Source organism: Canis lupus, chromosome 26 (genome assembly GCF_048164855.1).
Source record: "Canis lupus baileyi chromosome 26, mCanLup2.hap1, whole genome shotgun sequence".
NCBI lineage: Eukaryota > Metazoa > Chordata > Mammalia > Carnivora > Canidae > Canis > Canis lupus.
In genome coordinates this window covers 34,971,336-34,984,916 of record NC_132863.1, presented here as the reverse complement: position 1 = coordinate 34,984,916, position 13,581 = coordinate 34,971,336, and the positions used below count along the sequence as shown (strand labels likewise).

Sequence of the window (13,581 nt, the reverse complement as noted above, 5' to 3'; positions counted from 1 at the left end):
ACAACCATCATACAGTTTCACTCATACGTGGAATATAAGAAATAGTGAAAGGATTATAAAAGAAAGGAGGGGAACTATGTGGGAAAAATTAGAGAGCGAGACAAACCATGAGAGACTCCTAACTCTGGGAAACAAACTGAACGTTACTGGAGGGAGGTGTGTTGGGAGGATAGAGTAACTGGTGATGGGCATTAAGGAGGGCACTTGATTTAATGAGCACCAGGTGTTATATAAAATCAATGACTCACCAAAATTTACCTCTGAAACTAATAATACACTATATGTTAATTAAATGGAATTTAAATTTTAAAAATATTTTTTATTAATAATAAATTTATTTTTTATTGGTGTTCAATTTGCCAACATACAGAATAACACTCAGTGCTCATCCCATCAAGTGCCCCCCTCAGTGCCCCTCACCCAGTCACCCTCACCCCCCACCCACCTCCCCTTCCACCACCCCTAGTTCGTTTCCCAGAGTTAGGAGTCTTTCATATTCTGTCTCCCTTACTGATATTTCCCACTCATTTTTTCTCCTTTCCCCTTTATTCCCTTTCACTATTTTTTATATTCCCCAAATGAATGAGACCATAAAATGTTTGTTGTCCAATTGACTTATTTCAGTCAGCATAATACCCTCCAGTTCCATCCAGTCAAAGCAAATGGTGGGTATTTGTCATTTCTAATGGCTGAGTAATATTCCATTGTATACATAAACCACATCTTCTTTGTCCATTCATCTTTCGATGGACACCAACGCTCCTTCCACAGTTCGGCTATTGTGGACATTGCTGCTAGAAACATCGGGGTGCAGGTATCCCGGCATTTCATTGCATCTGTATCTTTGGGGGTAAATCCCCAGCAGTGCAATTGCTGGGTCGTAGGGCAGATTTATTTTTAACTCTTTGAGGAACCTCCACACAGTTTTCCAGAGTGGCTGCACCAGATCACATTCCCACCAACTCTGTCTGAATTTTATTCTTGGCTGAGGGGGATATTTAATATCTCGCTTAGGCCTTGTGAATCATGAGGTGATGATCTTGGAAATGGAAACTTCATGTCAGGAGAATGGAGAAAAAGGTGCAAGAGCCTGGATGGTCCATGGTCTTGTGAAGTCCCTAAACTCATTTTGGATACCTAACACCTGAATTTTCCAGGTGAACAAAAATTGACCTGTCTTCTTTAAGCCACTATTCTCGTTGTTGTTGTTGTTGTTGTTGTTGTTGTTGTTGAGGTCATCATGTAGTCAGAACTTATTCAACCTGAAATACCAGCCAAAGTGTGTATTAATGTAGAATGGAGGCGTAAGATGTCTCTATTTTACTTATTTCTCATGTACTCTCTCAGGAAGCCCCTCTGGGGTGTATGCTACCAAAATGAGGTCTTTAAGAAGAGGGAGGGGTAGGACCCAGGAAACAGGCTCTGTAATCCAGGAGAGTTGAAGTTCCACCATGAGGATGGTGAAGGGAAGTCCCCAGTGCTGCTGGATATGGCCCTGGAGCTGAGAAACACTGGTACAGAGGCTGAGGCCTTTCTGAGCCCCCACAAAGGAAAAGCAACTACTTACAGGATGCTTAGGATGAGCGGCTTCAGCTAGGGGTGCATTCTTTGACTCTACCCTCTTAATGCCAGTGTGTTACCATTTCTGTCCCAGGTAGAAAGAGAAATAGAAGAGGTGACAAAAAGTGTACCATTCTGATTGTCAAGGAACTGTCCTCCTTAAAGTGACATCCTTTTTGGAATGCCCCAGATGAACCAAATAAAATCCCTTCAGATGTTCAAAGGGATGGAAATAAGGAGAAGATGCTTTTTAAAAAAGAGTGTTAAAACTCCAAAGTTAAGCAACTGCTCACCTGGGGCAACACATCTTCTCTCCCTTCCACCTCTAAATGACCCAGGATTGCATTAGACAAAAATCTTTGTTCTTACAAAAGAAGTAACCTCTATTCACTTTTCAGAGCTTCACCTGTGTCTGGTGTTTCTTAAAAATCACCAGCTTCAAATAATCAATGTGCCAAAGAGGCATAACTTGGCTTAGCAAAATTTTCTCCCCTTCATAAGTGACATTTACATGGATGAGGATATCTCCATTTGTAAGGGTTTCTCTCTCTCTCTCTCTCTCTCTCTGTAAGTGAAAGAGGAGGATGACTTTCAACCTCTATAAACTCTTTTTATCAGTGGAGCCTGTAGGAGAAATCTGTATGACAACCATACCATTGTTCACTGTGCCTTCCTCGTGACCTCTCATAACTGACCTGCCCCTTCCTTTCCACATCTTTTGTCTTTAGCTGCAGATGATATTTAAGGAGATGGCTTGGATCATCTGGGGAAGTGACTCAGTTTTCCTTGTCTGTATCCCTGTGAGTAGACTTGTGTTTCCTTTTCTCCTGCTTATCTGTCTCTTGTAGCAGGGGGTCTTAGCCATGAACCCAGAAGGATAGCGGGAAACTGCTTTCCCTTCCCCATAATATCTAGGATACCCAAGGGAACAACACATTCCTTCCCTGTCCTTCCCCTAGGGGTCTCTAACCCTTTATTCCTCTCTACTACTTTTGTTGAGAAGGAATAGCTACTTTCACTGGATAGCACTCCAAGTGCTCCTTATCCCTGAAGATCAAGACAAAGCCCCACTCCTGCAGGATGGTTCCCTGAGACCCCGAGTCTGAGCTCTAAGACACTAACTAGGGTTCTGGTAGGCCTTAGTCCCTTGCCTGGCCTCAGTCTATTCTGTATCCAATCCTGGAACCTTACCATGGGCTCTGTAGTTGATAACTGTGAGGTGCTGACTCATCTCATCTAAATGAGAATATCTCATTCTCTAGACCAGAAAGAGGCACAGAGATGAACACATTGTAGGGACTTTATAATCTCCTCATCCACGGAAAGTTACATCATTAAAATGACCTTCAAGATACTTTTTTTTTTTTTGACCTTCAAGATACTTATGGTAGAAATTCAAATACATGCTAGGGGGACAGCATGGGCTGGAAAGCCTGCCTTGCATTACCAGACATCCAGTATATGAGTACTATAGCCAAGTATAAACTGCCAGGCAGACAAAATAGGCTAGAGTATGGAGTAAGAGGATACAGACACAGCAGAAGGAAGGATCATTCTGGAAGCTCAGAGTGCCCACCTTGGGGGCAGTAATGCCTACTCTAATGACAGGGGGATGCTTGCTCCATTGGACAGTGATGTGGAGGGCAGGGTATTGGGTCTTCCTTGAGGAGTTTGGCTCTCTATTATTAGATAAATCGGAGACTGCTGTGAGTTCACCAAACCCTGCTTTGTATTGTCTTGGGAATACAGATAGATTATATCTGCCAGTCTCCTTTGCAAATAAGAAGACTGTGTGATGACCTTATGGCAAACAGAATGTAGATAAAAATAGAGTTCCCTTTCTATGCTTGTCCCTTAAAAAGCTTCTGTAAGAGCCTCCATACTTCCATTTTCTCCAATCTGCTGTCTGGTTGCAGATGCCACCCTGAATAATGATTGAGTTATAGATAGAAGGATGCAGGATTTTGAATCATACATGGCATGGGGTCATTCACTGCACAGGCTCAGTGAATTGAGAATAAGCTTTTACTTCATTTACTGGGATATTTATAAATCTCTGCATTTTTGTTACAGCTGTGAGGTTATTGATTAATATATAGGTCTAACCGGGAAGGCAGAGTTGGGTGCCTATACACCCAATGGTGATCAGATGGGAACAACAGTTGGTCATCATAAAACAGAAGGTAACTACAGGAATGCAGCATAAGACAAAGCAGGGCCCTCAGGTTGGTTAGCAGTTTATTTGGCAGACACTTGGATCTTCTCAGGACAAAGAGATCAAGGGGAGAACGGAAGGATCCTCAGCCAGGGCAAGTGAATAACCCAGTAGGGAGCCAGGTAGCACTCTTCTTAGGTTAAACTGTCATCCTCTAGTCCACACTAGTGGTGGGCCTGCTAGAACCTAGGGGTTTAGCATGCTTTTAAAGGGTTCTCTGGAAGAGAAAAGTCAAGTGGTTAAAATGCAGGGAGCCCTGGGGACAGCCAAACTTAATAGCACCCTGGTCCCTCTTAATGGGAACAGAAATTCTTTCTGTAAGATGAGGAGTTACCCATTTTAAGCAATTTCTCCAAAGAGATTTCCCAACTGGGGAGATAGGTGGAGCCCAGGACTCTTTGGGCCTGCCTGCCTCAAGGGGCCAATGGAAAGGCCAGACGAAGGAGGCAATAGTCTGGACCTTGGACAAAGGAGGGATGAACAAACCGATGGATGACCCTTTGGGGGAACTGAATGAGAGCAAAGGAAGAAAAGTGAACCCCCCACCCCTACATTGGTGTCTTGGGTTTTTTGCCCTGAATGGCAGTCTCAGTATAGAGATTAGAGTACCTATTTCTTTGAGATTAGAGTGCCTATTTCTTTGACCAGGATTTTGGTGACTCTGTTCCATGTTACAGCTTCTGAATGAGGGTGACCAGTACTGAGGAAGCATGTCCAAGCCCAACCTTCCCACTCCAACCAACTCACTCATTGTCCAAGCAGATATTTCCACAGAAGGTCCAGCAACATGTATGATTGGGAGATAAACACTCCTGTAATTTAGTGCACCTCTTCTTACAATACTTTAACAGAGGCTGTACCCAGCACTGCTCAGTGGCTCTTCTTCCAACTGGAACTGAGATGGTAGATGTTGGCAGATCCATCACCCACAACTTAGAGAAAACACACACCTTTCCCAAGCTTAATAATCCTCAAGCTCTGAATCCTGAGCTCAAAGTCACAAACAAAATATTTCCCTTCATTTTAAGAAAATCCTTTCCTTGAATTCTAGCTGAGTCTTTTCACAGGAGACCCTTGTTGCATCACATGCTTTCCCTCTTTGCACATGTCCCCATAGCACTGCAGGCCTTTGGACCCTCCCCTAGCTCCCTAAAGATACGACCCAGGACAACTTCACAACAATGGTACTACCTCACCAGTCTATTTCTTTAGTACTTGGGATTTCAGGGCCTGCAATATTCTCTAGCTCCACTATCCGTACCCAGTTTACAGAATGGAAAACTGAGCTGAGGGAGAATAGGTACTATCTTTTCCCTTGTCTCTTTGCTTCTGTGCTCATACCACCTAAGCACTCAACCTCTCTCTACTTTCCATATCTTTTACTAGCCCACAACCCTTCCTTCATTATCCCCTCTTTATCATCTGTCCCCAAACTTTAACTCCTAAGAATCCCTTTCTTGTCTTTTCCATTTTTTCATATTCTAAAAGATTCTTCCCTTCCAAGTAAATAATATTGTCCTTTGGTATTCATCAAAGGCAAGAGACCTGAAAATATGGACTCAGAGGGCAGCTCTGTGTTGGTGTTTCCCCTGTCTAAGGTAGTCTAATACTAGAAATTATCATTTCTGATAGCTTATGGGATGTACTTATAGGCAAAGCTAGGTTCCCTTTCCATATGCTCATTATCACTTTCAGATCTCAGAGGGGGATTTAGAGGGGCACCAAACTGGAAACATATCCTAAATCTTTTGGATATCCCTGCTTTAAGGAGGTTGTGGTTCAGAAAAGGTAGTCCCAGTTACACTCAGTCTCAGTTACACCCGTCATCCCAGGCCTGGGCAGAGACCCCTCCTCCCATGTCATACCACCTACAAAAAGTCTTGTCCTTGACACCTCCCAGCACAGGCAGAAGCATCACAAACCCATTTGTGAGCATGATGTGTAGGAGAACCTGGGGCTTCATGGTTGTCACTCTGTGTGTTTGGGTTAACTTCTGGCAGAAGATAGGTCTTCTCCTAATGCCACCTGAGGTAGAACAGGAATTCAGGGGACTAGGATCAGAAGGAGATAGAAATTTCTTGTGAATATTGGGTTATTCTTTCTCCTATTTTTCCTTTTCACCCTCTGGCACCTAACAACGTATCAAGCTAGCCATTGGCTTCTGTAGACTACTTCCTCAACTCACATTACAAGCCATTTCCTTTGCAAAATTGCTTCTTTTAAAAATCCATTTCTTTCTTTTCTGATTAAAAAGCAATAAATCTTCAGCTTGTATAATTTGTCAAATGACGACAACAAAATACAAAAAGGAAACAGATAAGCATTAGATTTCACTACCTAGGGATACCCTGTGTATGTTCGGTCTCAGAATTTCTATAAACTTGGAATAGCTGAACATATCAAGGATCCTGATGTTTTTACGTAAGAACATATGTAATATTATAATACAATGAAAGTGTTGGTCCTGACCCTAAGCCAGAGTGCCAGAGTGATTCCAGAGTGAGTTATGGGAGATGGGTTACTCAGTAAGACTTGAGAAAGTTGATGGCCAGATATTAGTTAGTGGACTCTTAAAACTTTCATTTAAATAGATGACCCAAAGTTGAAGAAGTTGCAGAGGTTTTGAAGATTTTATTGGTAAGAAGATCTGTTCAAGAAGTGAGGAAGCTGTCTTCTGATTCCAAGTGGACAGAAAAGACTTGGTGGATACTACTCATAGAGCTTACTGTGCATCTCCAGAAGTTTGTAGTGATCCTGTAGACCTGAAACATAACTGAAGACTTGGAAGGGTAAGAAATCTGGCTAAAGTGGCCTTCAGTACCAAAGAAGAGAACTGCAGTTGGAGTCCAGCTGAATTGTAAATGGCTAGATACCATTTTGGCATCTAGTTCACTCTTCAGTGAACCCTTGAAATCTCCCATGGAAGAGTGCCAGAAGCACAAATCTAGCTTTTGATAGTAGTGTACTGTGTGAGAACTGTCCTACTCCTACTTATTGGTTCTTCCTGCCTCTACTACCTAGGAGACAGAAACTTTTTTTAGCCAGATAGATGTGAAGGAACAGAATCATGAAGAGCCCAAGGTGGAGATACCACATCATTTCTTATAACTAGAGCTTCTGAGGGAGGAGAGAGTCCACAGTTCTCAACAGTTTTGGAATTGTGGCTAATTACATGGGCCTGCACATTTAATTATTAAGTTGAGCTGTTTTGTGACTGGAGAGTCACACAATTTAGGGGGTCCCACCTAGTTTTCCTAAAGAGGCAAGGAAACAACTAGCCAATCTGAATAAAGTATACAGGCAAGAGAGACAAAATAATATGATCACATCACACAAGTCATGCCAACAATCCAACTATCAATATCACTATCATTCCTCCATATATGGTGGTAATTGTTAAAGAGAAAACAATGAAGCAGAAGAGGAAATAGCCTGCTGACAACTGGCAGCTGAGGTGGGGGGTGGGGCACAGACATAGGCCTTGGAAGCAGGAGCATTAATTACTGCTAAAATTCCCAGAGCTCTCCCATCTGCCTCCTTTAGCCTTTATCTGCTGCTTCACCATCCTGAAATCAAAGAGGAAGAAAAAGGAGGGGTGGCGGGACCGCAGAATCGCAGATATGACTGAGGCTGATGTAAATGCGAAGGCCTACCCCTTTGCAGATGCCCACCTCAACAAGAAACTATTGGGCCTTCCTCTCCATCCTCTCAGGATCATCCTCTCTGGTGAATGGAGCAGTCATGTAACTACAAGCAGCTTCAGAAAGGAGCCAACGAAGCCACCGAAACCTTCAACAGAGGCATCTCTGAGTTCATCGTGATGACTGCAGACGCTGAGCCCCTGGAGATCATCCTGCACCTTCCGCTGCTGTGTGAAGATAAGGACATGCCCTACATGTTTGTGTGCTCCAAGCAGGCCCTTGGGTGGGCCTGCTGGGTGTCCAGGCCTGTCATCGCCTCCTGTTCTGTCACCATCAAAGAAGGCTCCCAGCTGAAGCAGCAGATCCAGTCCGTTCAGCAGTCCATTGAAAGGCTCTTAGTGTAAACCACTGGCCTCTGTCCCACTCCTCAGTGAGTCCTCCCCCTGGGGTTGTGTATCATATCATGTGTGTTCGCATGTAGTTTCTCCAGCTACCTTCTCTTGTTATATTCTAGTACTAAATTCGGGTTTTGCATTTTTGTATTATTTTTGTTTTACAGGTTGTTATCTGTATATTAATCCCCCACCCCACCTCCATCTCCCATTCTACTCTCTCTCTACCATCCTATCCTCCCTTTTGAAAAATGAACTAATGCCAAGAACAGGCAGAAACAGAGTGGTGACACCATTCAGAGGCAGGAAGAGCCTCGTCAGAGATCTGGTTTGAGCTCACTGCCTGTTGCATGTAGGACATGATGGATGTAAACACCATTCACTTTGTATCCTTTGTGCCTGGAGTACAAAATCATGCCATATGTGTTTGGTCTCTAAGGGATTATGAATCATTAGGGGAGAAAGCATGTATTCTTTGAGGTTGTTAGGTGTGTGTTCAAGTGTCATTTGCCAAAATGCTCCTGCTGTTTGCTTTGGTAATGTGATGTTGTTCCCCTTTCCCCCAAATCCCAACCATGCCCCTGAGGGCGGCAGGGCAGCAGCATACCAAAGAGATGTGCTGCAGAATTCCAGAGGCTACTTGGGTGAGTTAGACATGGGGCAGCTGATGTAAGGAGTTGAGAAGTGGCTAGAAAAAAAAAAAAAAAAGAGGGCCCACTGACACTGGAATGAAGTCTGAGCAAATCATGGAGACCTGACTGGAAGCTATAGCAGAGACATTGGAATCAAGGAAACATCCTTTCTGGTGAATGGAGTTGCCTTCAATGGATACTTGGTACCAGCTCTGAGAGCCCTTACGCCTGTTTCCTGCCAGAATGTGGGTCAGGGTCAGATGTATGTATTCTTTATCACATCAGAAGGACAGTGCTAGTGTGTCATTCTTGTGAGCATCCTAATAAGGAAATATATTCATATTCCGAAATAAAGAGGAAGAAAAATAAAAGAGTCCAAGAGAAGAATAAAATTCCAATGTTATGAATTACATGGCCACAAGGCAGTGATTGTCCTTCTCCTTAGAAGTCTTTATATTTGTTCAGAAGTTTTCCACCAAACAGAAAAGCCTCCCCCGTACTGTCCAGTAACGATAGCCACTACCCACAAGTGACAATTTCAATTAAATTTAAAATCTGACTTCCATTCATTTCAACACATTCAATAGCCACATGTAGCTAATGGCTATTATACCGAACAGCTCAAACATATAACATTTCCAACATCCCTGAGAGTTCTAGTGAACAACAGTGCTCGAGATGAATCAAGGAAAATTCCTCTGCTCAAAAGCAAGTGTTGACTAGAGATCATTTAAAAGCATAAAATTTTTCAAAGGCAGTTTTGAAAATGTATTCTTTCAGAAAAAGTGAAATTTAGAAGCTGGAAAAATGCAAGTTTTAGGCATATGAACATTTGACACATTGACTGTGAGCAGATTAGATTTAGAAGACCTGAGGAGAAGAACAAGAGAAGGAGATTATGGAGAGAAAGCAAAGGAGGAGGATAGCCTTTAAAATGTAAAAGATCTGAGGCTGGAGGGCTTCCACTCTTAGCTGCTTACATCTGTTCTCCAACCTTCTATATTCAGAACCTGTGTCCCTGCCATGAAGGAGAACTGCCAACTGAAGGTATTAAGACTTCATTTACCACTGGGCAATACTTACCAAGGGATACAACCTAATTGGAAAAGCTCCAGGCCAAAGGCCAACTATCTTGGAGCATGGTAGATTGTCAGAAATCCTATAAATCACTCACATAGTTAGCAAAAAAAAAAGTCAGTTCAGGTGGTAGGATATCCAGTTCCTCAACCTGGCTCAGAGTGTAAGCAGCAGTGCATAGCAAGGCAGATGAGCAATGCAGATGCTGTGTCAGCCACTTTCAGGTGGGGATATGAGGTAGGAGGTAGCTGGGTGAAGGTGAGTAGGCCCTGGGGTGGGCTGCATTCCTGGACACTGCCTTTGCTCAAAGAAGGAGGAAAACTAGTGCACACTGACAGAAACACAGTAAACCCAAAGCCATGGGTTCCATGAAGCTATGTATGTATTTGTTTCTAACACCGAGGAGGGCACTTGATGGAATGAGCATCATACTATAGGTTGGCAAATCAAACTTAAATAAAAACAAAAGAAAAAATATTTTAAAAATATAAAACTTTCATTCTAGATCTCAGTTTTCCAGAACTTTGAGATCTGTTCATTGAAAAGGCCTTACTCTTAGTCCAGTTCTCTGAGTTCTGTACTTGCCCTTAAAGGGTGCTCAGGATCCTGGGGATGCTCAATCCTCTTCTTTGCACACCTCAGGTGCACTAACAAGCCAGAAGAAATATATAATCATGTCCAGGGTGGGTCCTACTCACATACAGAATTCTGGGTGAATTCTTTGGTCATTTTGAGATCGAGGGTAGGATAATGACAAAACCCCTAGGTTTGCAAAGACACAGACCAACTGCTCCCCTCAGAATTCAGGATCCTGGGCTTACCAGATAATGTTAAAGAGGAGAAAGTACTGGATTTAGAGTCAAGAATACAGATATCTTGTTTCATGTATGCCCCTTTTACCTGTGAGACCTCAGACAGGTATGTCCCCTCTGTCTCAAGTTTCTTATTCAAACACCAGAGACAGTAATCTCCATCTCACAGGAATAGTGCTGATGCCACCTATTCAGAGAACTCATCCAAACAAGCCATCAATAAAAGCTGGTGCCTCCTGACCCTTATCTTTACTTACCTCTGAAGGTGTTTGAGTTGAGTGTGTGAGGAACTGGCTGATAGCTCTTTTATGTGGCCTCTTCTTACTTGGGGAGGGGGAGAGGAGGTTGTGACCTGGAACCAGGACAGAAGAGCAGAAAAACAAGGTTCAAAGGCCTAGAACTTAATGGTGATTTGCATTATGGCAGATCTGTAAGTTCTGCCCTGGAGCTACATTTTGGCCATGTCACAGAGTTTTTCCTTTGATACTCTCTCATTCCAAAGGATCGGATTTTCTTTAATATGACAGTACATCCTATCCTGCTACACTAGAAGAACACTGTGTACCTTACTAACAGTTCTGGCCATCCAAACAGACCCAAGTCTTGAGTCTATCTGATGCATCTGAGTCTCCCCATAGGTAGACTGAAGTGCAGTTTGCGTATCTATTTGCTTTGGACTTGCTTTGTGCTAATAAGATCCCACCTTTCTCTGTATTGATTTTCTTTTGCTAATTAAAGCATAGCACTGGCATGGCTGGGTGTCTCAGTGGTTGGGTGCCTGCCTTGGGCTCAGGTCGTGATCCCAGGATCTGGGATTGAGTTCCAAATCGGGTTCCCTGGGAGGACCCTGCCTATGTCTCTGCCTCTCTCTCTCAGTCTGTGTCTCTCATGAATAAATAAATAAATCTTAAAAAATATTAAAAATAAAGCATAGCAGTATCTCCCACCAAATGCCTTGGGGGTTTTATGTGGATAAAAAAAGACTGAACAGGAAGGACTTAGGAAAGGCAGATGGCCACCCAGCAAATGAGGGAAGTAAAGTGATCGAATCTAGCACCAAGGTCTTTTTTTTTAATAAATTAATTTTTTATTGGTGTTCAATTTACCAACATACAGAATAACACCCAGTGCTCATCCCGTCAAGTGCCCCCCTCAGTGCCCATCACCCATTCACCCCCACCCCCCCGCCCTCCTCCCCTTCCACCACCCCTAGTTCGTTTCCCAGAGTTAGGAGTCTTTATGTTCTGTCTCCCTTTCTGATATTTACCAAACATTTAATCTCCCTTCCCTTATATTCTCTTTCACTATTATTTATATTCCCCAAATGAATGAGAACATACACTGTTTGTCCTTCTCCCATTGACTTACTTCACTCAGCATAATACCCTCCAGTAACATCCATGTTGAAGCAAATGGTGGGTATTTGTCGTTTCTAATGGCTGAGTAATATTCCATTGTATACATAAACCACATTTTTTTCCATTCATCTTTCGATGGACACCGAGTCTCCTTCCACAGTTTGGCTATTGTGGACACCTGCACATCGGGGTGCAGGTGTCCCGGCATTTCATTGCATCTGAATCTTTGGGGTAAATCCCCAACAGTGCAATTGCTGGGTCGTAGGGCAGGTCTATTTTTAACTCTTTGAGGAACCTCCACACAGTTTTCCAGAGTGGCTGCACCAGTTCACATTCCCACCAACAGTGTAAGAGGGTTCCCTTTTCTCCACATCCTCTCCAACATTTGTGGTTTCCTGCCTTGTTAATTTTCCCCATTCTCACTGGTGTGAGGTGGTGTCTCGGTGTGGTTTTAATTTGTATTTCCCTGATGGCAAGTGATGCAGAGCATTTTCTCATGTGCATGTTGGCCATGTCTATGTCTTCCTCTGTGATTTTTCTCTTCATGTCTTTTGCCCATTTCATGATTGGATTGTTTGTTTCTTTGGTGTTCTCATTCATTTGGGGAATATAAATAATAGTGAAAGGGAATATAAGGGAAGGGAGAAGAAATGTGTGGGAAATATCAGAAAGGGAGACAGAACGTAAAGACTGCTAACTCTGGGAAACGAACTAGGGGTGGTAGAAGGGGAGGAGGGCGGGGGGTGGGAGTGAATGGGTGACAGGCACTGGGGGTTATTCTGTATGTTAGTAAATTGAACACCAATAAAAAATAAATTAAAAAAAAAGAAGTTCTTTATAGATCTTGGAAACTAGCCCTTTATCTGATACGTCATTTGCAAATATCTTCTCCCATTCTGTAGGTTGTCTTTAGTTTTTTCGACTGTATCCTTTGCTGTGCAAAAGCTTCTTATCTTGATGAAGTCTCAATAGTTCATTTTTGCTTTTTTTTCTCTTGCCTTCATGGATGTATCTTGCAAGAAGTTACTGTGACCAAGTTCAAAAAGGGTGTTGCCTGTGTTCCTCTCTAGGATTTTGATGGAATCTTGTCTCACATTTAGATCTTTCATCCATTTTGAGTTTATCTTTGTGTATGGTGAAAGAAAGTGGTCTCATTTCATTCTTCAGCATGCGGATGTCCAATTTTCCCAGCACCATTTATTGAAGAGACTGTCTTTCTTCCAATGGATAGTCTTTCCTCCTTTATTGAATATTAGTTGCCCATAAAGTTCAGGGTCCACTTCTGGGTTCTCTATTCTGTTCCATTGATCTATGTGTCTGTTTTTGTGCCAGTACCACACTGTCTTGATGATCACAGCTTGTAGTACAACCTGAAATCTGGCATTGTGATGCCCCCAGATATGGTTTTCTTTTTTAAAATTCCCCTGGCTATTCGGGGTCTTTTCTGATTCCACACAAATCTTAAAATAATTTGTTCTAACTCTCTGAAGAAAGTCCATGGTATTTTGATAGGGATTGCATTAAACGTGTAAATTGCCCTGGGTAACATTGACATTTTCACAATATTAATTCTGCCAATCCATGAGCATGGAATATTTTTCCATCTCTTTGTGTCTTCCTCAATTTCTTTCAGAAGTGTTCTGTAGTTTTTAGGGTATAGATCCTTTACCTCTTTGGTTAGGTTTATTCCTAGGTATCTTATGCTTTTGGTGCAATTGTAAATGGGATTGACTCCTTAATTTCTCTTTCTTCAGTCTCATTGTTAGTGTATAGAAATGCCACTGATTTCTGGGCATTGATTTTGTATCCTGCCATGCTGCCAAATTGCTGTATGAGTTCTAGCAATCTTGGGGTGGAGGCTTTTGGGTTTTCTATGTAGAGTATCATGTCATCA

At 42.6% G+C, this 13,581-nt stretch overlaps 1 protein-coding gene and 1 pseudogene across 5 annotated transcripts; one reads left to right on the top strand and one right to left on the bottom strand.

Moving 5' to 3' along the window:
* Positions 1–3,781: 3,781 nt before the first annotated feature.
* Positions 3,782–10,784, bottom strand: WFDC9 (WAP four-disulfide core domain 9). Of its 5 annotated transcripts, none has more exons than XM_072801222.1 (5): positions 10,587–10,784; positions 7,447–7,643; positions 5,648–5,800; positions 4,523–4,670; positions 3,782–3,992 (listed from the first exon to the last, which is right to left on the bottom strand). In XM_072801222.1, exons 3-5 carry the CDS (start codon positions 5,736–5,738, stop codon positions 3,962–3,964), a joined length of 270 nt encoding a protein of 89 aa, XP_072657323.1. In that variant the 5' UTR covers positions 5,739–5,800; positions 7,447–7,643; positions 10,587–10,784; the 3' UTR covers positions 3,782–3,961. The 5 variants fall into 5 exon arrangements, with proteins under 5 accessions (XP_072657323.1, XP_072657319.1, XP_072657322.1 ...); XM_072801218.1 differs by having other exon boundaries at positions 5,648–5,826; positions 10,587–10,781; XM_072801221.1 differs by lacking the exon at positions 7,447–7,643.
* LOC140617795 (NHP2-like protein 1 pseudogene) lies at positions 7,506–7,820 on the top strand (annotated as a pseudogene).
* Positions 10,785–13,581: the final 2,797 nt, after the last annotated feature.

Excerpts from the sequence above, each read along its gene's own strand:
- WFDC9 (XM_072801218.1), bottom strand. The coding sequence starts at position 7,493 with ATGATCCTGAGAGGATGGAGAGGAAGGCCCAATAGTTTCTTGTTGAG. Across the intron at positions 5,827-7,446 it reads CCCAATAGTTTCTTGTTGAG|TCCCCTGAATTCCTGTTCTA; the intron begins GTGGGCATCTGC and ends TTCTGATCCTAG. Across the intron at positions 3,993-4,522 it reads AATATCTGCTTGGACAATGA|AGAACCCTTTAAAAGCATGC; the intron begins GTGAGTTGGTTG and ends TTTCTCTTCCAG.